The sequence below is a fragment of the Colossoma macropomum genome, unplaced genomic scaffold (assembly GCF_904425465.1).
Source record: "Colossoma macropomum unplaced genomic scaffold, Colossoma_macropomum, whole genome shotgun sequence".
Lineage (NCBI taxonomy): Eukaryota > Metazoa > Chordata > Actinopteri > Characiformes > Serrasalmidae > Colossoma > Colossoma macropomum.
Window position 1 is genome coordinate 13,805,207 of NW_023494798.1, and position 24,428 is coordinate 13,829,634.

The 24,428-nt window shown below is 43.3% G+C and overlaps 1 protein-coding gene across 3 annotated transcripts in view; it reads left to right on the top strand.

The window, feature by feature from the left end:
* The first annotated feature begins 579 nt into the window (after positions 1-579).
* The window catches only part of dennd4a (DENN/MADD domain containing 4A), a 31,166-nt gene continuing 7,317 nt past the window's right edge, over positions 580-24,428 (top strand). The window contains exons 1-23 of one of the 3 annotated variants that reach the window (XM_036584994.1): positions 580-666; positions 6,147-6,491; positions 7,106-7,352; positions 7,629-7,698; positions 8,044-8,213; positions 8,895-9,133; positions 9,265-9,331; positions 9,444-9,502; positions 9,684-9,828; positions 10,165-10,340; positions 10,841-10,941; positions 11,667-11,888; positions 12,501-12,646; positions 13,101-13,127; positions 14,866-14,999; positions 15,585-15,717; positions 15,835-16,041; positions 16,158-16,286; positions 16,991-17,135; positions 19,485-19,607; positions 21,814-21,930; positions 22,188-23,122; positions 23,208-23,433. In XM_036584994.1, the coding sequence (XP_036440887.1) occupies positions 6,181-6,491; positions 7,106-7,352; positions 7,629-7,698; positions 8,044-8,213; positions 8,895-9,133; positions 9,265-9,331; positions 9,444-9,502; positions 9,684-9,828; positions 10,165-10,340; positions 10,841-10,941; positions 11,667-11,888; positions 12,501-12,646; positions 13,101-13,127; positions 14,866-14,999; positions 15,585-15,717; positions 15,835-16,041; positions 16,158-16,286; positions 16,991-17,135; positions 19,485-19,607; positions 21,814-21,930; positions 22,188-23,122; positions 23,208-23,433 (4,129 nt within the window). In that variant the 5' untranslated portion in view covers positions 580-666; positions 6,147-6,180. Of the gene's footprint in view, positions 806-6,146; positions 6,492-7,105; positions 7,353-7,628; positions 7,699-8,043; positions 8,214-8,894; positions 9,134-9,264; positions 9,332-9,443; positions 9,503-9,683; positions 9,829-10,164; positions 10,341-10,840; positions 10,942-11,666; positions 11,889-12,500; positions 12,647-13,100; positions 13,128-14,865; positions 15,000-15,584; positions 15,718-15,834; positions 16,042-16,157; positions 16,287-16,990; positions 17,136-19,484; positions 19,608-21,813; positions 21,931-22,187; positions 23,123-23,207; positions 23,434-24,428 lie in introns of all 3 variants that reach the window. The other 2 variants (XM_036584995.1, XM_036584997.1) reach the window with 2 other exon arrangements.

Below are 24,428 nucleotides of genomic sequence, written 5' to 3' on the forward strand. Positions count from 1 at the left end.
AATATGAAAAGATTAGGCCAACATTAGTCTGGTTTATATAAAAACCAGACAAAATGGTAAGTGTTTTTCGTTTCGGGCAAGAATTATGAAGCTGCTTTGTGCATTGTTGTTGCAGGGCTTATTAATAGCGTTCACCCTTTGAAAACATTTTCCATTGCTTTTTATTACAAGTGCCTTCAACGGCCTACTGAAGACCCTCTCAGCATAGGCCCGAGGACCACCAGAGGGTAGCCTACTTCCCGGCCTTCTTGTGGTCCACGGCCCACTGGCTGAGAAACCCTGGACTAAAACATTCACTACAGTAACACCTTAATTTGGGAGCTCGCACTACCAAAATTCTGATTCTCATAAACAGCAGTATGTCTCAGAATAACGAAGCCTCAGCCTTCTCACACCTAAACTGCTCGCGAACACGTTTTGTTCACTATATTCTTTTCAAAATCACCGATTTTGCTGCTCAGGCGGCCGGGATGCCCACTGCCTCCGCCCCGGTGAACTGACGTCCTTCGCTCGCTGGTGGTCACGTGCGCAGAGAGCAGGTTTAGGGTCGGCGCGTGCGCGTGGAGCGCCAGCGCATCCCAAGAGAGAAAGAGGGAGAGACAGAGAGCGAGAGAGAGAGGAGAGCTAACGGCGGTGTGCTGATCGAGAGGAGCTCTCACACATACGGTATTTATTTAGCTCGTTTGTTTAAAGTCTACGGGAGATAACAGGTCGGTTCTGTAACGTACCCGAAATAACGTGTAGAGCTGAATTAACGGTTTAAGCTTCAATTAACTGACCGTCAAAGCGCCGTTCTACTGATCCCGTAAGTGTTGCTGCAATATAAACCATTCTGTTTGTCAAATGTGTCATTTTAGTGAAATATTTACCTCATTATTAATAACCGAAACAGCAAACTGTGCGGAAATGTGCTGTTTTAGCTGAATTGGTGTAGCTGGCCGACAGAGCGGTGATGTCGGCGGCCGTGTGGACGTAACGTAACGTAAGTGTCGCTGAGGGTTGATTTGTTTTGCTAAAGGCTCTCGTGTTGTGATGATGTCGGCCCGTTCAGGCTTTACCATCAAAGCGTAATTTAGTACGCTACAGCGTTATATACAAAAGCTTGGTCATTATTTATATGTTTATTTAGTTATCCAGTGAATATTTTTTAGAAGTGTTAGACTATACGAATATTTTGGTCTTTGGCTGCAGCCATCAACGTGATCTCATGACTCACGAAGCCCTCCATCCCCTTTGATGGTGATAAATAGTGTAGACCACCAACTACGGGTTTGTATTCTGTGAACACCCTAACTGCTTTGCTCTCAGTTTGCCTGTATTGGTTTACTGGCATGGTGGAACAGGTCAGTGCGGCCAGTCCATGTGAACAGATCCCTGTGGATCTTTAATGGATGAGGGAAAGATCGCTTTCATGTTCTCATTTGATATGCTGGATATTGATGAAAACAGTTTCCAGCTCTGTGGATGAGCGTTCAGTCTGAAATCCGCATGCTTATTTAGTACCAAAGCATTTGAAGTTACTGTGGAAAATTTCAAGTTCAAAGACAGTAAAGATGTATGTATTACATGCCTCCTGCTGATTTATTCCTGGCCTGAGAGTGGGTTTAAATCGTGTCAGATTTCTGAGAAACTCTCTGTAGCCTTGGTAAAGCAGACTCATAAATGGAGTGTGTAGGACGTAAATGGGTGTGTAGGTAAAAATTTGCCAGTACGATACCATGTGAAATCAGTTATGATATGAATTATGATTGTTAATGTTCATAAATGGCTGTATTTGTGTTTGAGTTTGTGTAAGTCCTAACTGAGGAGCCACTCCACCCACAGGAGTACATTAGATTAGATTGTTGTTCATAAGTGATGATGAGATTTTTGTGGTCAAACTTGCCAGCCCACACTGACAGGGCAGGGCCGCTTGCCTAAAGCCTGGGTGTTGTGTTTACTGAAAAGGGTGATTTAATTTCTCATCAACTTGAACAGCCTTATTTGTGACATGTCCAATTGAGACGTTTGTCATGTTGTCATATTCTTTTTAAAACTGCTTTTAACAGTTCAGCGTATCTTGATGGCCTGTTTTATTTGCATTTATTAAATCCTTAGATAAATTAATAAATGCAACCTGTGAAGCTTTGAACATGAGCTGTATGGAATGCAGCCTGAAACATATCAGTGATCTTGTCAGAGGTAAAATGTTGATCCTCAATTGCTCTTGGATGTGCCATTCTTTGTGGTAAGAACTTATGTTGTTTTACCTGTAACCCAGTCTGGTCTCTTGGACAAAACATTTTGGGATAGGAATAACTAGCCTGCCTCCTCCTTTCCTAAGTATGCGGATGTCTGCTTGTGTCTCGCCATGGTGCAGAGGAGTCAAATGTCCACCTCTGTGGCTTAAGCAGGACCAGATGCTTGGCCAAGTGTGCTGTGTTAGTTCCCGCTTCCTGCATTCCCCCCTTGGCCTCCCTGCTGCTCCAGAGCTGTGCTTTAGCAAGAACCTCCCTCGTGCAGACAGCACTGGCCCTGGGCCACAGAACCCGGCTCCTAAACAGCTGCATGAGATCAGGCTCATTGTTTTTGACAGACTCTTGAATTGGCTTATCCTCGGCCTCCTTAGAGCCACAGGCTGGTGAAAGAAGGGCAATGCTTATCTTGCCAGCAGCCACGAGGAAGCCTCCCAGAGAGTGAAGATAAACAATACAGCTATTGGAAGATGGCACGCTGTTGCACCACTGCCGGGAAGACTATTGTCCGGGGAGAAAGAGTTCGTTTTTCACATTGGGAGAATTTAAGGCTTTTAGGCCATGGTCTGTTAGCAGTGATCTATGAGCAGCTAGCGCGTCTAAATCGCTCATGCCACTTTAGTGTTCGCTGCCCTACTACCCTTGTTTAGGTCCTAGAATGCTAGTTCGTACTACGCTTGTTTGCCTTGATTCACAATTGAATATTTCTGCCGATAAGCAGCATCACATGAATCATCACTGTACATGGTTTACATTCCAGTAGAAAACTGAAGTTGTACAGTATTGACATCCTGTTCTGGTCTCGGAAGCTGAGCCAGCATCAGTCTGTTGAGTTGCGATTTCTCCAGTAGATGTGACTCATTTCAAATCAGCCAATTTAAAGTGAAAAAGGGAACCACTGCAACTACTAGCCTGGGGTCAGTTCTCCTGGTCCTCAGTTCCTTAGAGACTGGCAGGAAGTCAGTCATCGTTAGAGCAGAAGAGTTCCCTGTCTCTTAATTGGTGACCCAAGGAGGCAGTGTCTGCTCACGCACTCAGTGCTGTACTTACGCAAGTTCCTCATGGCAGGATTTCCGCTGCGTGGGACCCACACCGACTCTGTGATGAAAGCAGCGCTTCCAGTTTGTTTCCGGACATTCCTCCATTTCTGTATGATGTTGCCATGGTGTTTCTCAATCAGGACGTTACTTCCTGTCTATGCCTGCCCATTTTTGTCAAGACATGTCTGATGAGTGATGAGTCAGGTTCAACAGTTATCTTAGTTGAATCAGATAACTGCTGTCTACCTAAAGGCTTTCATTGACTTCAACGGTTATCATAGTAATATTATTGTCTCAGGTCACTCCCAATTTGAAAATGAATCAGATGTTGAATTAAGCTTTCACTTATGGCTTTCTCAAAGTACAAAGATTGTCATTAAACTGTAAATTTAGTTGGGATGTAAGATGCTAATTATACTGAATAAAATATTCTTCTTCATCAAGTTTTGACATTTACAGATCTTACAAACATCACTGCAGATCATTTTTTAGGCTTGTATATAATTTCTCCCTTCTCAGCAGAACAGAAAACAATAAACATTTTCTGCTTCTTTATTTTTTTTTTCACCATCGTTGCCATGGTGAAGATTATAATTTCTCTGTGCTTGCTGCCAGTCTCAGCGGATGGCGTGGTTTTTGGACTGGGAGATTATGTCTATATATAATCCTAAATCTCTCACGTAACATGTGACACATCTGCTGTGTTTTGCGTCCATATTTTTAGCGGAGTTTTCTGCAGCCTGTGGCCTGTTGCACAGGTGTGGGTGGATCTGGGAACAGAGATGTTTGATAGTGGGCGGCCTCGTGTCTGTTGCTCAGAGAGAGTGATCAGAAATGCTGTTGTTTTGCAGCTCAAACTCTAAACGATTTTGTGCAAAAACATAGAAAGCAGAGGGAAAAAGGATCCAGGAACATGCGTTGATTTTTCTCTCAGAGCTGGAGGGGGCAGAGCAAGCATGTTCTAGATGTGCCTCTAGCCTCAAGGTTTTATAAGGATGAGAAGGATTAGGGGTTTACTCCCTACGTTTAATCTCCGAGTCTAGTTCACACCATTGAAACCAGCTATTTTTGTCACCATCCTCAAAATATACTACAGCATATAAACAAATGCTGCTTAATCTTCATCTCCTCTAACAAACCAGCTTCTCTAAATAAACATGGGTGTGTATGAAGAAGTCCTCACGAAGGAGCTAGTCAGTAGGTCAGTTTTGTTTCCTAAGCTTTTAAGCCTTGTCCCGTGACTCCGCTGGCCCATAATGGAAACCACTGAAAAGCCATTACCTCCAAAGCTCTTGGCCACCTTACACCCTACAGAGAGCCAGAGAAAGTGCTCGTCTGCTGTATTAGTATGGATGATGGCACTCAGCGGGCCCACAAAAGTAGGCCTGGACAAAAGCCTGTCTAATGATATCAGTACTGTAATGTAAAATTAAAAATGTTAAAAAATTGGTATAATGAGCTGGCAGTAGAGGGTTAATACTGTTATTCTTGGCCTGTGACTGCAATATTACGCTCATTTAAATTCCAAGATGTTAGCCAAATCTGCTGCATGGCATTAGTTAACAGGCAGAAAGTACATTTATTAATGCAATGTATGATGATGGTATAAAATCAGTGTTTTTGTACACCTAACATCTTGTTTTTATAGTAGGGTCTGATTTATACTTTAACTGCAAAAGCGTTTCAGATTGCGTGTAGATGTAATTAGTGGGACATCTTGACCCAGTATTACATTGAACAATGGTAGATGACTTTATTAGCCCTGTCCTATACTGACCCAGCAGGGGCATGGATCTAGCCGTTTGTCACTGATTCTGTGGGCATGGGCGACCTGCAGGGAGAAAGTGATAAAGCAGGTAGGGACACACACAGCCACGCACCACTGGCCACAATCTCGCTGCTATTTATGGGACCATGAAACGCAGAGAGAATCAGTCACACTCAGCTGGTTATATGGTTGGAGTTCTGTTCTAGACCAAGGAGGTACTTTCACATGTGTGCTGTAAAATCCCCAGCCTTAGCCCATTTAGAGGAACTGCTGAGATGCTTGTGGCATTTCTAATAGCGACATCTGTTCTTTTGGAAACAGCACATTTCTAATGTCACAACACAAGTCAGTCTTGATTTATTCTATTGACACTTCTTACATGGATGTGCACTCCATTTAAATGTTTATTCTCATAGTACATTTATTCTGTGATGAGAAATTGCACAAATGCCTTCAAAGATCCATAGCTCATACGATCGGAAATATGCCTTTATGCACAGCAGGAATGCTTGGTAATTGCTACCACATGCTCTTTTTCCTATTTCATCCAAAGTTAGTGGCATATGAGTCAGTTTTTGCTGTGCGGGTGTGTTAGATGGTATCCTTTTCCAAGCATAGGAAATACAGCAAGAGAACTAGAGCAGAGAAAGTCATGGCACACTCACAGTGTTCTGTACATTTATGCTAAATGTGGAGTTTTTTGCATGTCTATATATAATCACTGCTTGAGCAAACAGCTGAGTTTTTTAAAATGTCTTTTTTTTACATCAAGGAGATGCTGGAATGCGTTTTGTGTGCATTACTATGCATTCTTTAGATATACCTCCTGCAATGTAGTCATGCCTCATCATGCTTCTGTGCAAAAAAATCGGTGTTGTATCAGAGATTCACAATAGCCAGTTACTGTCTGTCCTTAAAAGCAATATGTGATATTCCTGTATTTGGCATTCATGGTTTAGGCTAAAGTTTCACATAACTTTCTAAAGCGAGTGTCTTCCTGTAATGTAGACCTTGTGTGTCCTACTTTCCTCTGCCTGCATTTGCCCCTCTCTCATGTACTCTCACTCTCTTTTTCTCTCCCCTCTCTCCCTGCCTACCTCTCAGATATACTGTCCTCTCTCTATGGGGAAGGTAGAAGATGGAGGACAAAAGCCCACGTGTAGCGGACTACTTTGTGGTGGCAGGCCTGACCGACTCCTCTAAACCTTTCGAGGAGGATGTGACCTCAGAGGAGGGCTGCCAGAGGAGCTCGGCTCAGCCCAAGGCCCCCATCACCGATGTGGCGGTGGTTATTCGCTCTCAGGGTGAGGAGGTACCACGGGGCTACACCTGCATAGACTGCACCCCCTCAGGCCTGCCCGCCGAGCTGAACGGAGGCAGTCTCATGGGCCCACAGATATTCCTGTGTTACAGACGAGGCCGGGACAAGCCACCCCTCACTGACCTTGGGTGAGTTCATCTGTGTTTACCCTTCCCATGCTCCAGTGTTTTCTAGTTTACAGGAGATAATTATAATAGATATATAATAGCAGTATATGAAATAGATAGTAATAGTGTATTAACGAAGCAAAGTTTGCTTAAGCAATAATTGCTGAAGTAAATAATGATTTGGTTTGTGAGAAAATCTTCGAGTAAATCTCAATATTTTGGAAATAAGGCCTAGGATAATTCATGCAGCTTGACGATACCTTGTACTTATGATTAGGTATTTTGTGTTTTTCCTGTTTAGCTTTTAAAGTCTGGAGTTACATGATTCAGCTTTCAGGCAAGAAAAGAAGCAGTTGCATCAATAACACACTGAAGACATTAGAATTCAGAACATCTCCATATCTATTTTTAGATGCAAAACAACAAAATGTAAAAATGTGTCCAGTGTGCATAGAGACAGCATTCTCTGAGAAACAAATCTTAACATAATATAATCACATTTAATCACCTAAAGCAATTCACTTTTGATTACATTTCTTTGTAGAAATGGATCTTTTAAAGATATACAAAAATGACATTGTATATTGTGAAGCATGTATGCACCAACATTGTCTGTTCCCCTGCTTATTTTCCAGAGTGCTCTATGAGTGGAGGGAGAAACTAAAGCCAGGCTGTCACATTATCCAGACCACACCCTCCGGTCGCCCAGCCAACATCAGTAGTTCCTCCTCCCAGAGGATATACATTACGTACCGGCGTGCCCCTGAGAGTCATTCTCATTCCTCATTGGCTGTCACAGACATTTGTGTCATTATTCCTGGCAAAGGAGAGACACCACCACATGCCTTCTGCAAGGTGGACAAGAACCTCAATAGCAGCATGGTGAGCAGTTTTGCCCTTCTTACTTACAGGCATGTGATCAGTGTATAAATAGTCCTGTGTGTGATAATTCAATACCGTTACAGCCCTGAATGCTAAAACAGCACCCAGGATTAGTTCTGAGTTTACTAACAGATAGAGTTGTAAACATATATTATGCCAGTTTTAGTGGTTGTGGTGCTGTTTTTAAGTCTCTGTTTTTTCAATATTTTTTTCAATTGCCAGCTGCAATAATTCAGCAAAGTTTCACCTTTTTGCCTGCTTTCTGTCCTTTTTCAGTGGGGGTCCTCAGTATACCTGTGCTACAAAAAGTCTTTGGCCAAAACCAACACTCTAGCATTCAAAGCAGGTGTGTACCGAAATGTACTTAAATCACCTATACAAGCTATAAGCAAAAGTGGTTTTCAGCTGAGCAAGAGCAAGAGTGCAGCAGCAAGCCAGTTCCCCATCATCGGAGAGACAGGGGCGGTGGTCATGCGGTGATTGATACTCTCACAGGGCAAGGGGAATGTGAAATCATGATACAGATGCTCATTGCCAGAACATGTCCAACTCATGGGAATAGCGCTTATGTGTTATGGTTGGGCTGCACAGCCCAGTCGGATGAAGCTCTAGCCCCAGACTTTTGCCTCTAATACATTTTTCACATGGAAGAATTACCACATAACTGATGATGTTTATTGTCTGTCTTCAGGCCTCTTGTCCAGGTACCCTGAGGACGACTATGACTCTTTCCCTCTGCCTGAGTCAGTACCCCTCTTTTGCCTGCCAATGGGAGCCTCCATAGAGTGCTGGCCCTCGCACACCAAATACTCTCTCCCTGTTTTCTCGACATTCGTACTCACAGGAGCCTCTGGAGAGAAGGTGAACACACAGTTACTTCTAAATGCATGCTTGGGCACACACACTGCACTGTTCAGTCCTCAAGTCTGCCCCTGCTCTGATAGCGGTTTCAATAAAATCAGACACAGGCGAGAGAGGTGAATTCTCTTGCTTCTTTCAGAACTGTGGTAGGAATTTCAATCAGCAAGAGACTTATGTGCAGCATATCAAAAAGTCACATGAATCATGACCTACAAAAGGAAAATTCAAAGGGAGATGAACATTTATAATTGGTCTGCTTAATAATGCATAGGCCAAATTCTGTTTGGGCTAGTAGAGAGTACATTAGGATCACCAAGCGCATCAACGCACTCCTACAAGCACAAGTCCCCAGGCTATTCACGTTGCACCATTCTGTAATTTATTCATTTAGGTGAGTGACTTCAAAGAAGCCTGACTATGTCGAGATATTTCAGATCTGGCTGTTCTGAAAAGAAACAGACAGCCTAAAAACAAAGCAGTGTCTCTTGAGCAAGAAAAGAATTGGCGTGCCTGGAAGAATATTTATTGGAGACTGTTTCAAAAATAGATCAAAACAATTGATCTGCACTTTGATAATTTGATGGCACATGTGGGCCAATTTATGTTTTTCCATGTCCTGAAAGCATTATGATGTTGACTGTTTGTGACATCGAATTGATGGGGTGTGTGTTGCATGTTCAGGTTTACGGTGCAGCCATCCAGTTCTATGAGCAGTACCCTGAAGAGAATTTGACAGAGAGACAGCGCTCTCAGCTAGGCCTGCAAAGCGGTGGCCTGAAGGCAGACGACTCCATTTCAGTTCAAACCAACAAGAGCATCTGCCTTCTCTCTCACTGGCCCTTCTTTGATGCCTTCCGCAGCTTCCTCACCTTCCTCTACCGCTACTCCATTTCTGGACCTCACACACTGCCCATTGAGAAGTTCGTGTCTTAGCAAGTCTCTTTATCTTTTGATTATTTTGTTTTGGATTTGCATGAATATATTTTGAACTAAATCCATTTGGATATTAAGGTTTAAGTATTAAACTAAATTCATTGTGTCTTCACTCCAGGCATATCTCTCATTTTATGCACAAAGTTCCCTTTCCCTCTTCTCAAAGACCACGGATTCTTGTGCAGGTGAGTTTGGCCTTTGCTAGATGCTTCCACCCTTTGAAACATTGAGTAAGAAGGGTGCTTGGTAGTTTAGCCGTGCAGCTTTTTAAATAGGTATGTATGTGTTTTTACACAGCTGTCTCCACATGATAGCCTGATGCTGAGCCAGCCAGTGTCCTCTCCTCTGCCTCTGAGGTAGGTCACGCAGACTGTGTCAGGTGAATGCTGCTGTTTACGTGATGAACTGCCCCATCCATTTATAGTTGCCCTTCTGCTTCAAGCCTGTTTCATGTGTAATTGAACAGTCAGAACATATTTCATGACTATATTCTGTGTGGGTAAATCTCTGCCTATGTCTCTGTGTGTTCTCCCTCAGTGGTGGAAGGCTCTCCACACTGCTGATGAACCTGGGTCCTAAGAATGCAGTTACTCTACTGGTTCTGGCTGTGACTGAGCACAAGATTTTAGTGCACTCTCTGCGGCCGGCTGTGCTGACCAGTGTGACTGAGGCCCTAGTGTCGGTGAGTGTGCTGACCTTCACTGCTGAGCAGGGCTGTACCTACATGCTGTCCGCTAGACTTCCTGACACAGTTGGCTTCACTTCCAGCTGTCCATCATTGTGTCAGTGCTCTAAGTTTTGGGGGGATTGTGCTGAGAGCGTTAGTTTCTTTTCTTGTGGTTCTTTTGTCTTAACTGATAGTCAGACTTCTTGAAATTGCTCAGGCTTTAAACTCTTTACTGCAGAATTGTATTACTGCATGGTGTGTGCAACATATGCATTGCTACTGGTTATTCCTTCTATTATGGATTGAGCCTGTAAGAGGGTACTGAATATTTACACTCTTTGTTGCCTCTAGATGATCTTCCCCTTCCACTGGCCTTGCCCTTACATTCCTCTGTGCCCGCTAGCTCTGGCCGATGTCCTCAGCGCTCCATGCCCGTTCATAGTCGGCGTCGACTCGCGCTATTTCGACCTGTACGAGCCACCAGCAGACATTAGCTGTGTGGACCTGGACACCAACACAATCTCCCAGTGAGTGATCTTTTGACCTCTGCATAGTTCTGAACTCTCCAGAGAGTCTCTTTTGGAGCTTGAACTGTGATCTTAAGCTCAACTTAGCTCTGAGCTTTTCCATAAAAATTCCAAGAAAATTGAATCCTGTTTTCCCTCTCATAATTTTAAAGTGGACTTTCTGCTTTGACAAAGATTTTAAGTTATGTTCAGTAAAGGTTCTTAACAATGTTAATGGGGAAAGTTATCTCGATCCATATGGTCATTACATTAGTGCTAAATGGCTCTTAACGGTGTTCTCCAAAAGATAAGAGACCCAGTCCCCCATGTGGTGGCCACATGCTCCTGTTTGTTAGCCAGTTGGAGGATGTTGAGGAGTTTATTGAGGTCAACAGGGCCACATTGCTGTCAGATGGAGTTCTCAGCTTTGCTGTCTGTGGGCCTGGCTCCATCTCCTCTTTTCTCCATTGTTTACTCTTACTTTCTCCTCCCTCTAATGATAAATGTCTGTGCGGTTTCAGCAAAGAGGACCGCAGAGCCCTCACGTGGAAGATCCTGCCAAGGAAAGCCTGCAAACATCTGATCAACACCCTCAGCAATCTCCACCAGCAACTGCTGGAGGGTGAGTGTAACGTCAATATGGTGTCGGCAGACTAGAGAATATTTTTTTCACTCTCGCTTTTCTCCCCTCTGAGTCTCCATTCAAGGACATATTTGGCACAATTCACTGCACTAGAAAGGCTGTCTAAGTGGACTTGCCCTGTCCATTTTGGAATGTGGCTGTATCATTTTATCACTTATCCAGGCTTTTATTAACGGTTGACAGAATAAAATGAGGTAACAGCACTAAGCCTTGAAATGCTTTTTGATTTAAAGGCAGAACACTGTGCTGGCCAGAGACAAGGCCAGGATCTGAGTACCTCTTGAACCTTGTGATGTTATCTGTGTATTGCCTGAGTGCTGATTGATGGTTCTGTTGAAGCCACTGAACTTAACTCTGGTCAGCAGTATATATTCTCTTTCGCTATGTACAGTATGATAGGTATGCCTCTTAACATGTGCTTTAAATGTACTATAGTTCCTTGTATGATTACGTTAGAGAGCACAGTGAAAGTGTGCTAGTGAACATTACATATTCATTGCGTCCCTGATGTGATTTAGGAGTACACCATGTTGTTTCTGTTTAAAAAACAAGTGATGGATCACAGCTCACTCTAGTATATCTGTAGTATATCAGTATACATGTTCCTTGCATAACTATGAAAGGGTAAATGGATCTTCTTCAGATGAGATAGGAGTAAAGACTCTGTGACCTTCACTTATGTAAGGCGTATAAATTTTCTTCAGGTTATCAGCTGAGTCGTGAAGAAGGGCAGATGGAGGCGGCCATGAGTGAGCGGGACCCTGGCAGTGGTGTGAAGAGTCTGCAGACGTTGGAGTTAGAGATTCAAGAAGCTTTCCTGCGCTTCATGGCTGCCATCTTGAAGGGTTACCGCTCCTACTTGCTTCCCATTACGCAGGCGCCCTCAGAAAAAGCGACTGATGCCAGCTCTCTGTTTGACCTGCAAGGTGGGCTTTGCCTCTATTTGTTTATCTGGTTTCAGTTTTTTATTAAATACTGTATCTTCACCTTATTTTGCTGAACAGTAGTGCCAGATACGATTGAATCCAACAAAAGAATGTAGCTTGTTTAGAGGCAGAAAAGTCCACAGGAGTTCTTTGGGAGAATGCTTAAGCTCTGCAGCTGGCCAGAAAGCTGAAATCTGGAACTGTGCCTGTGAAGTCTGGCTCAAATCAGGCCTGAAATTAGCATGGTGTTTTTTTTTTTTCTAAAGACCCAGCTCAAATTAGGCCTGGCTGACATGTCCAGCAAATATCAACACTGACTAGAATGTCTCAGAGCACATCTGCAGCCTCTTATGTAACTAGGGAACATGAGTTAGTTGCACTCTCTTACACCATGTTCTTGCACTGGACCACTCGATCTTAATGTATTGAGTGCATTGAGTTTGACATTATTTGTTAGGTGTCAGTTTGACTTCCCAGCCTTGATTGATTAAATGTGTAATTGTAGGAAACTGGCTGGAAATGAGTGGCCTGTCACTTTAACTGTAGCACACAGTCACTCTTGTCCCTGGAACCTGTGTGTCTGATATTAAAGGTACTCCTTGTTCTGTGCAGGGTTCTTGAAGAGCCGTGACCGCTCACACCAGAAGTTCTACTCTCTCATGATGAAGACTCAGATGTTCATCCGTTTCATCGAAGAGTGCTCCTTTGTCAGCGATAAGGACGCAAGCCTAGCATTCTTTGATGACTGTGTCGATAAGGTAGATCTTTTTTGCCAAATTTAGTTTTTGCATCATTTATGATAATAAGATTATGAAAGATTCTACAGACTTCCCCATTTAATGCTAAGTAAAAACTGCTTAGTTTATAGCTTGAGATCCTACAGTTCTTAATAAAGTGTGTGAGTTTTAAACTATCCTCCAGGCATAAAGCCCAGTGAAGTGCAAAAATCTAAAAAGTTCACTGGAGCGAATGCAGAATGACTTGTAAGAACAATAAGAGTAATATTTTCATTATAAGCTCTGCTGCTCAGATCCTCTGGGATTACTTATGTCAGTTAATTCATGTTCTATGAGCAATGCTCGCTGTTGCAGTCTTCTTCTTTTCAGTTTTCTTCTTTCTCTGATCAATCGCTGTTCTGTCTTTATGCCTTTCTGCCTGTTTTTCTTCCTCACTCTTTGGTTTAACGCTTGTCTTTATTGCTTACGTGGAAAGCTCTTTGGCACAGAAAAAGGAGGAAAGGTAAGCAGCTAGATTCTGCTGTGTTTTCATTTAGGAATACAGAAGTGTTTGTTTAGAGGAATTCTGCCTCAGTTTGCGCTCAGTTCTTTCTGCAACAGTTATTTCTTTGCAACATAATTATCAGGAAGACCAAGGGCAAAATTTTTTGTTTAATTTGTCATCATCAAGGCAAGCTAATTTACACAATTTGGCTGTATGAAAAGAAAATCTATTCAGTCCCTCTTCACATGCAGTGCTTTTGTGACGCAGTGTGAGCTGCATTGACTTTGAGAGTGTGTGAAAGATTTCTTAGGACTCTTAGCTCTCTCTGTGAGTTTGTGCCGCTGGCTTGCATTATTAAAGCACCATTACAGTACAGCCCAGACGAGCCTCTGCATAACTAGCAAGACATTCAGAACCGCCCAGCATTTATAATTCATCCAGCGCCTCACGTCACCGAATGTCTCCGCATATGCTCTGTCGTCTTCACACGTCTCATGAACCTACTGCACATGGACGTTGAATGATGTTATGTTGTGTCCTGTCATCCTGCCACAGTTACTTTGACAGCAATGAGGCAGCAGGGACGGACAGCTTCTTCTTATTTAGAGAAGTAAATGATTTCTTGTTCGCCCTCCACCAGGCTTCACTGTGCAATAAAGAACCGGCAGTGGCTTCACTCTGCCTTACACTGTTCATTAGGTCCGTAAACAGCCAAAGTCACACATCACCTACCCTGGCTTGTCCTTTGCTGTTGAAAGTCTGTGGAGGACAGCGCTTTAGCGGCACACCGGTAATGAAAGTGACGGTGTGAGCTGTTTTTAAAGTGAGTCAAATGTAGCTTGAGCACATTGGCTGGGTTTGCACAGCAGCTGGAACGTTGGCCGGCAGAGCCTGAATGCAATTCAGAGCTGCTCACTGGAATGAAATATGGATGCTCAGAGGGGGCACTGTGACTTCCCTGCCCTGCAGAGCCCAGCACATGCCACTGCACTGGCCTGCACATTAAAGCACTCCTGCTGGAGTTGGAGTCGATGCCATCATGCCCTGCTAAAATAAAAAGCCATTGATCCAAAAAAAGAATCTCAGGTCAGCCTATTTGGCCAGTGCATGTCGGGGCTATTGTGTGTCTGCTCCTCCTGCTTAAGAAGGCTATTTGTTACTTTTTCTAGCAAGGAAATGTACAAAAATAAACAAAACACTTGAGTAACTGATTTTTCCATCCTTTGTCGACAAACAAGAAAAAATGATCCGTTCACTTAGGTTTATTTCTTTGGTCTTGGATGTATGTAGGCCAATGCTTTCTGAAGTGTCGGGGGGGAAGGACATTCAGGCAGAGACATCTACAGGCTAAATATACTGTGGCACTTCCGAGCCACTGGCTAGCCTGCCAATGCACCGCATAGTAATGGTTTCACATCCCTGGAGCAACATGACTTCTCAGCATTAAGTTCAGGTCACTGCACTTGGGGTGTGTGTTTGCGGTAGATGGGGGAAGGCTGGGAGGATCACGGCTTCTTAGTGCGCATGTGAGATCAGCCAGATACAGTGTTGAGGGAGATTATTAAGCTTGTTTGCACTAAAAGCTGTCTCCCATCTGATCCCAGGTCATCTGGTTTCCCCTGCAGGTTTTCATGCCAAATGTCGGCATGGCCAGACTGCAGGAAATCCCTTGGCACTCATTGTTGCCAGGCTGTTGTTTGTGTGTGTAAGGCGGAGGCCCGGCTGTGGTTATGACGAGTCTTTGTTTTAATCCTAGGTGGACAGTGAGAGGCCAGAGGACACAAGGCTCATTGAACTGGACAAATCACATCGCAGTGAGCACACAGTCTACATCACACCCCCAGAGTTGCCCCTTGTGCCTGAAGGAGAGGAGCCATCTATGCTTTATAGGTAAAACACACATACTGCACACATATAGAAATCACAGAAAATGAAACACAAATGGCATACATATAAAATAAAATCAGTTGTTTTCAACAGTCTACAATTTTGAAAAAGCTCCAGGCATGTGTAATCCTCAGTGATTCTTCTCTAGGGATGTGAAGCCCACAATAAAAATCTCCAGGGATCCCAATGTTTATGAATCCCCTCACTCAGCATCCAGAATGTACAATAATAGCTGCCTAGCAGAGCATGTGATCATATTTAAATGCAGCTATTCTTTGGAAATGCACTGCTATTGTGATGTTTTTCAATCTGGCACCTTTGAGCTTGTGCATAGTAGGTTCTAAAGATTCTCTAACAATTCTCTAACGATTGTGACGGATGCCACAATTTATAGTCGTCTGGGTTTTGTATGTACATGACAAATTTTGAGTCAGATTAGTTAAAGGAAAGAGTGAAACGTCTTCTGTTCTGCTGCATTACAACAAACAGTGTTCACAATCCAAAATTTACAAACACATTTTAGTCTATGTAGGCCTGGCAGTCTGCAGTATTGATAGATAACATGTCCTGGCTGCATGTGTTGTGTAGATACAGCGGGTTCCCTGTGCTGAATACAGAGCTTTGTGAGCCCCAGGAGGGCCCCAGCATCCCCATGGCAACCTCGACCTCCAGACACACCAGCCCCGGGAGCCCTGCCGCCATCTTCCGTCGCTCGAAACAGGTGCATCCTCACCTCTTGCTCCTGCTCCATCAAGCCAGAGAATGCTGCTCAAAGAGCATGGCTATTTCTGCCCCTTCTTTTCAACTCTGTCTCTCTGATCCTCCCTCCTTTCATCAGGAGATCAAATCGGCCCAGCGCATGGCCAAGACCTACTCGTCCATCCCTCAGATGTGGTCCAAGTGTCTACTGCGCCACTGTCATGGCCTGTGGTTTATCTGCCTGCCTGCCTATGTGGCCGCGTGCCACTCCAAGGTGCGGGCACTGCGCACCGCCTATGACGTCCTAAGAAAGATGCAGGACAAGAAGTTGCAGCCCCCTGATGAGGTAGACTATGAGAATAGCCAGAATCAATCAGCGTGGAGCTAGTCATCTGAAATAATGGCTGGCTTTTTGTTGTCCTGCTGTGGTGTAACACTTCATTATTTTGTGCCCTTCTGCAGGTGTGTTACCGGATCCTGATGCAGCTCTGCGGGCAGTATGGGCAGCCAGTTCTGGCTGTGCGTGTACTATTTGAGATGAAGAAAGCTGGGGTCCAGCCCAATGCGATAACATATGGATACTATAACAGAGTGAGTGTCACATTGCCCCTAATTGGAACCCACTGGATTACATGTAAACATTGTATTAGTTTTCATAATGTCTAAATTGCTCTGTGCCAGAGATAGCAGTATAAGCTGTGTAAAGATAATGTAAGTAAAAATGCATGTTTTTTTTTTGTCTGAGAATGCATATCAACAGTGATACAGTGTGAGAATTCAGGCTGAATTTAAATAGCTAATCTAATTTTAGAGGCTTACACTAGCATAGATTCCAAGGTCAGCTTTGTTTCACAGGCTTCTTGTCATAAGACAAATGAATACGCTACCTGATAGCTTCTCAAGGGACAGCTAGCATTTCTCTGCCTTGTAAGAAGTCCTGAAAAACACCTAGTAGACACACACTAAGACACATGTCTGGACAGCTGAGAGTTGTTCCAATTCTATCAGAGTAATTACAGCCAGTCCTTGAGAGAGAACACAATCTACTTAAGATAATGAGAGGGGTTACACAGAAGAATTACTTTGTTAATCTGTGTCTGTGTGTGTGTGTGTGCGTGTGTGTGTTTGTGTGCGCGCACGTGCATGTACGTGTACGTGTGTGTGTGTGTGTGTGCGTGTGCGTGCATTTTGTGTGTGTGTGTGTGTGTGTGTGTGTGTGTGTGTGTGTGTCTATGCCAATGCATGTATGTGTTCATGCTCATCTCTAAAATCTCCATGTGTTGTTTCTTTCTCAGGCTGTGTTAGAGAGCACATGGCCTTCCTCCACCAGAGGGGGCTATTTCCTGTGGGGTAAGCTGCGGAATGTGGTTCGGGGTGTGGTGCAGTTCAAACAAGTGTGGAAGAGACAGGCTGGTCAGCCCAAAGATACACATCTCTCAGGTACACACGTCACTGAGAAACAGTAAAAAAAGTGCCAAATTAGATCCAGAGAATAATGGTAAATTGTCAGTACTTTATACAGCATGGTCTGTAAGTAATTTGACAGTAACACAGTTTTTCTTTTTCTGGCTCTGTACCCCAGAACACTGAATTTGAAATGAAACGTTGTCTAGAATATCAATTCGAGTTGTTTCTATCCATTCAAGGGTATTCACATTAGTATGCAGTGGACCACACAGGAATTACAACCCTTTTTATACTTAATGTGATCTAAAATTAAATTTTTAGGTTTAGTACTTGGTTGCAAATCCTTTGCAGTCAATGACTGCCTGAAACTTGTGACTGATAGACATCATTAGATATCCTCCCTGGTGATGCTTAGCCAGGCCTGGAATTCATCCACTTTCTGTCCTTCCTTGTTTTGTAAATCTTTGCATTCAGACTCACCCTAAGTAAGCGAAATGCATGGTTAAAGGGCTTCTTGTGAGGTGAGGCAGTCAGTCTAGGAGCTGAGAGTTCCACTTTTTGGCCCTGACAAAAGCCGTGGTTGCTAGAAGATTTGTGTTGGATCTAAGCAGTTAAGATGCTTCTGTACACTACAGAATTAATTTTGCTTGCAGCTGACTGACTGTAGTCGCATCATCAAAAAGAGTAATGAGACAGTTCCACATGTTTGCAAAATGTTTTTTCTTTTATATATATATACAGGTTAATGACTGTCCATAAGGCCAAATTGTACTTGAACATTCTGATAGTGTTTCTCCTTTCTTAGGAGTTAAATTGTCTTGCCATTTTGTTTATGTTCCACTTACAATCTCCTTGCCACTTATTTTTCATCTATTGTTGTACAGTTCAAATGGGCTACCTACCAATTAGAGCTAATTGAGGTCAAATTATATTCTGTATAAAGTTTGCTTTGATTGGCTTTTCAAGTGCAAGAGAAAGAGACTGTAGAGTCGGAGTTAAACCATTTGCACTTTCCACTCTTTACAAATAAGAGTTATTAATGCACCTGCAGTAAAAGCGTTGACAATACAGAATAAAAAGAAATGTACTTCTGTGAAGCATTTGATTGTCATCCAGCTCTACACTAGTCTAAATACAGACTGTACAGTTATTAAGTCATTGTTGGGTGAAATCCTGTACACAGATGGCATTACTTGATACAGTAAAGTATTATTCATTCTGACTTGCACTTCCCTTATCCTGAAAGTGCTTTTTTCTTCTGCTTTCTTCTCTTCAAACGCAGCCAGTCACATAACACCAGTTCACACTGCGCAGAGCGTATTTCAACCCTCAGCCTGGCCTTATGCTTTGGAAAAATACCCTTTTGACAACTGCAGCTGTCAGAACTTTCACTTTCAAAGTATAAACTCACTAAGGATATACGTGGCAGCCAAGCAACTACTCAGTTCTAAGTTCAAAGCTTTAAAAAGTTGATTATTTGAATGTTCAGTGTTGCCTACCTTCCCACAAAAAATTAAAAAAAGAGAAGTCAGGACGCAAGTTTTGCTAGCAGTTATAGAATAATATGTCTCGACAGTTTTCTTAAATTACTAGTTTTTTGAAAGATAAACATGTTCTGAGTTGGATTGTGCCCTGTGAGACCTTTCAAACATGGCTAAAACTACATTAGTTTTATCTGTGAGAGAGTGATCAAATAGCAGAATTTCAGAATTCATCTCTAAACCCTATTCTCCAAATTCAGTTTAATTCCTCTGATCTATTACTCATTCCTTGCAGTCAATCTCAAGATGCTGTGATCTGAGCATTATACAAATTTCCAGAAAAAAGTCCAGAAAAATTCTGGTAGATGCAAAAGTGGTATCGTCTTTCCATTTTACCACAGCAGTGAGGTTAGCTAATTGAAGCCTGGTTCCTTAGGGAACTCATCTCCACAGCTCCCATCTCCCCGTTATTTCCCAAGACCACAACCTCTGCCAGCCTCCCGGGCCATCCAGCCAGGCATCATTGGGGCCAATTAAGATGAGAGCAGATAGCTGCCCCCCCAACTGTCACAGTTCAGCCTGCTCTTGATCTGATCTCCTCCTATTCCCATGGTGTCACCTGCACTAGCTCATTATGACAGACTCATATGTGGCTGCGACTGTAATAGGCTGAAACTGCGATGCGCCCAAACAGAAGTCTTGTCATGCATACGTCATTCAGCTCAAATATCAGGGATTAATGATCTAAGCAGCCGGTCGTGTCTAGCCACAATCCAGTAATTGATTGTGTTGTTAATGAACTATGTAAGATGTACACTGTAGACTCTTCTGTTTGCTGTGGATTAAGCAGTGTCTCTTTTCTCATTCAGTCTGAGTCTCCTGTTTGTTCCTTTGTGTGCAGATGCCAGTGATCTCGACAGTGTCAGCCATGGCAGTCTGGACAGCACCAATGACTCGGCAGAACGAGCCTCTATTGATACCGACTTCACCAAAATGGACTTGAGCGATGATGGATCCAGCACAGGTGCCCTATCTGACCTCATTCTGCGTCATCCACGCCCTTTTTCTCTCCCTCCCTTTCTCGCCTTTTCTGCAGGACAGAGCTTGTGCTCTCTCATTAACTCTAAAGCCCTCTCCCTCTTTCTCATTCTCCATCACACTCTCTCCCTCCTACTTTTTCTTTCACTCTCTCTTGCGGAAAAGTTGAGCCGTTCCGAGAGTCATTATTTCTCGCTGTGGGAGTAAGGAGAGTTCTATCCCTTTTTTCTGCTTCTTTCCGTTTTTCCTCGACCTCTCATTAATCCCAAAACGCACACACATCTGGCACGGTGAACATCGCCACACACGGTAGGAGGAGATGTCATCACACAGAGAGGGAGAATAAAGAGAAAAGAGAAGTGAGGCTCTGTGAATGTGAAAGGGACTCATAACATAAAGCTATAGGCAGCCCTGCTCACAGGAGAGATCTGAGAAGTAGAAGCTGAGATTTGACAGCAGAGACTCAAACGTACTCAGGCTGTGCATGTGGTGGCTTAGCAAGAGTCTGACAAAGATAGCGAGCAAGAAAAAGGAGAGAGAAGGGATGACTAACCGTGTTATTTTAGCTCACCTCTGGAGGCAGGGAGTGACTATGATATTATCTTTAGGCTCCAGTAGCTTTCTCTGTGCGACTGAATCTGAGGCAATCCGAACCTGTGTACGTGTGTGTTTGCCAGTGTATTTCAGCCCAGTTAGAATCTATATGTGACGAAAGCAGTGCCCATCTCAGAGTGTACTGCAGTAGCTGTGTTTGAAGCCATGCCTGTAAGCGATTTGTATTTATTTCAGTAGATGTGGTGTGCGGCAGTGATGGTGCACAAAATTAGAGCTGCTGTGTTAGTGTTGGGATGGATTTCAGAGTCCAGTCAGATTTTTAGAGCCAGTTTTCAATGTTGAATCTTATCTATGTGCCATAACATTTGAAGTAAGGGCTCCTGGGTGATGCATTCTTAAAAATACTATATTTAGTTCCTCAGAGAGTCCATGGGGAATGTAGTTGTCTGCTAACAGTATCTGTGTGTGTGTGTATTTGTGTGTGTGTGTGTATGGGAGTCTCTGTGTTAGGGCTGAATGATTTGTGAAAAATATCTTTTTTTTTCTTAATAATATTGTGATTGTGATTTAAGTGCAGTTATTTTCTTTAAATTAAGTTCAAGGCCTATCACTTTTTTCAGGTTTGAGTCTTGGACACTGAATGTAATGTATTGTGCCAGCCTGCCAGTTCACAAGTGGTATTAGCTTAAATTTACCCACTTATAAGTTGTTAAAGGGGAACTCCTTTTTTAATAATAATGATTAAATTAATTAAATTTTAACTAAATCATTACAGTAAACGAAGTCATTCAGAGTGGTTTGATGTTAAATCCTTTGTTCTAGAAAAACCTCAGTCAGAATTGTTCGCAACAGTAGTGTTTGAACGACTTCTGAAGAGCTTACTTTCACTAAAACCTCCCTCACATAAAGTCATTATATGAAATGGTGACAAATGCACTGTCTGATAGCTGAGACATTGTTTTACAATAGTTTTGACCTAAAACGTTTTTTTTTTTTTTTAAACCATTAATGGTGGAGAAATACATGCAGGCCGTTAAGCTCCCTCATACAAAGGTATTATATCAAATGGTGACAAATACTCTGTCTGATGCCTTTGACATTGTTTTGTGATAGTTTTGAAATAACGTTTTGGTCTAAAATGTATTTTTTAAAAGCCATTAATGGTGGAGAGGTACATGCAGGGTAAGGCAAAATATTACCCAAAGTAGCTTTTTTTCAGATTTGGCATCATTTTATCATTACCAACATTACATATAAAAACAAAAAAGACACAAGTAGGTTCACTGTTCTTTTTGGAAAGTAAATAAAATGCCTCTCATTTGCGTTGGAGACATCACAAACCCTCGTTTCTGTAACCAAGTTTCTCTAGAATGGAGCATTTCACATCAAACCAAAATGGTCTTGGCCATTTAATTATGTGCAAATTTTGAAAAATCGGTTGAAGTCCATGTTAAGACAACATTGAATTATGTCAGACATAATTAAAATTGCAGCTTCAATTTGAAAATTGTACCATTTTAAATTGTAATTTTGATATAAAAACAAATAATTGTTCAAGCCTCTGTGTGATTGTTGTCTGCTCATTTTAGCCTGAGTGGTTCATGGTGGATCCCTTCTGTGTCTGTGTTCAATTGCAGGTGGTCAGTCAGATCAGGGCTATGACTCTCTGTCTAAGGAGGAGGTGCGGATCGGCACAGGAGAGGAGCAGGATGGCTCTCCTCACATGAAGGAGAAGGAGAGAGTCTCCAGCCCACGTGAGTTGCACATCATGTTGTTTTTCCCAAAGCTCAGTGTGGAGGTGTAAGCTTTAGGACTGAAGCCTCACTGCTTCCACCAAGTGACATAGTATGGTATTGCAAGTCATGCATTAACAATGAAGGGTTTGCCCTCTCCTTTTGAAGGTCATATGTTACTTAAGCTTCAGTGAACACATGAGAAAACATGGTTGCTGTGATTTTTGGTTTTCAGTATTTCCTCACCTTAATTATTCACTCTTGTCCCATATTTTTAGTGTCTGAAACAGGAATTTCTAGAAAAGAGGACACCTCCCCTCCACTGAGACCATCGTCCTCCTCAAGCTTACAAAATGGCACAGACGTCCTCTCCAGAGCCCTCCCCAAGAGACCGAACTCACTGGACATCTTTGGAGAGAAGGCTGTAAGGCCCAGCAGGTTAGATCTGACCCCAGATCAGCCGGCAGACATCTCTAGTCCTGCTTCTGCTCAGGGACTTCAGCAGAAACTGCCTGATTCAGAGAAGGAGGAACATGAAGTAGAGGAGGCCAGTGAAAATATGAAAGCTGCTGTAGAGAGGAGCACCGGTTGCACAGTCACCATGGAGACGAATGTTGCCATGGTGCGCGGACACTGCGGTGTGGAGCGGAGTGCAAGCTGCAGTGGTGCTCTAGGCCGGGGAGTGACTCGGACAGGGATTGAAGCTGGCTTTGACCCACTCTCCCTGCTGGCGGCTGAGACCAAAGTGCAAAGTAAGGAGGCTGGTGAGGCAGCTGAAGCTCCAGCTGCCCGCCGCGACCTAGCTGAGGAAATTCAGCTCTACATGGAGCACTTGAGTAGCCCCATCAGCCAGAGGTCACTCAGCGCGGACCTGCGGGGCCTCCAGAGCCCCTCACCACTCGGCTCGCCACGCCCAGCCACCCTTCTTGGGTCACCAGGCGGCTCAGGACAGCTGCAGCCACAGCCCCGTAGCAGACTGTTCTCCTCTCCCTCACTGCCACAGGGACGCCCCCGCAGGAGCAAAGAGGCACGGCCCACCTCCCTGGCCTCTCCCTCCTCCCCCACACCCTCCACCTCCTCTTTCTCCATGGACTCCCTGCTCACGCCCACTCTGGATGTCTTCAAAAGTAGCTTCCTGTCTGCAGGCAAGGGTGTGGCTGAGAAGGCCAGCCGACTCTATTCTAAACTGTCCTCTCAAACATCTATCGCACAAGTGAGTGAAGTTTGTTTTCTCCCCGTTTCCCACTCTTCAATTATCTCCTTCTCGGTCACTGTAATTTCTGTTTTTCCCTCTACAGGACCTGAACTCTGACCGGGTCAGTGTGTCCTCACTGGGGTCAGGTGACCCTGACTCATCCTCTTTGTTTGAAGGAGACTCTTGCCCAGACCCGGAAAGCCTGTCCTCCCCACAGCGAGACACCTCCCTCAGCGTAACTCGGCCCAGGAGGAGCCCACGCAGAAACAGCCGCTGTCTGGAGAGCCCCTCTGCACCACCCAGACTATTCCGCCAGGCCTCCTTAACCGGTGAGAGTCTCTTTGAAACTTTGCTGGGGTTTTTTTTGTTTGTTTGTTTGTTTTTCTTTTTAGTTGCAGAATAACTTATGAATTTCACTTGTTTATCACTTACTGTTTTCCTGCTCAAGTGCATAGGTCTTGTTTGTTGTTGAACTCTTGAGAGAGACTCTTTAGGCTAGTGTTTATCGGTTTAATGTCAGCCAAAGATAAAAGCAATATAAAATATAGAAAAGTAAATGCTTCTTTGTGTGCCTGAGTATTTACAAACAAGCGCATTTCCCACATATGTTAGAGTATATAGATATACTGTCATTGATGAGAGTCAGTCAACAAAGATGGTGTCCCTCATACGCTAATGACATCAGCAAGAGTCGCTCTGAGTCAGGCCCAAGGTCTTGAAGGTTCCCAAATGGTCACCTTTCACCCAGTTCTACAATGATGGAGTTTATTTTTTCAGTCCCGAATCTCATAATGTTAACATGTCACATTTCACCCCAGCTTGTTTACACATCATTCTCATCATCCTTGTTTTCATTCCGGGTCGCATTCACCCACTCCTCATGTGGCATGACAGAGTGAGACAGAGCAAGCAAGCGAGTGTAGCTCGATAGAGTGTAAGGGAGAAAATGCCTGAACGAATATGTAGTAAGTTAACTGAACAATGTGTGTTATATTCGGTTAACTCATTATTTGAAGAGGAGTTATTATAAAAATTTATTTGAAAACCAGCCCAGCCTGAACCCAATGTTATTTGTGAAAAATGTTTACCCAATATGTTGTTGGGCCCATCAGGCTGCAGACTTAAAACGGTGTTTATTGTAACACAAAATTACCCAGATGTAATGCTTTATTTTAGTGTGCTCTTATTTAAAATATTATTTCTGGTTTGGTTTTAGGCAAGAAGAGTTTTACTAAAAAGACAACTCAGATTCTAAAATATTAAAAAAAAAAACTGTAGACAAATTGTTTGTCTCTTAGCAGGACATTTGAGATGTGTTATGTAC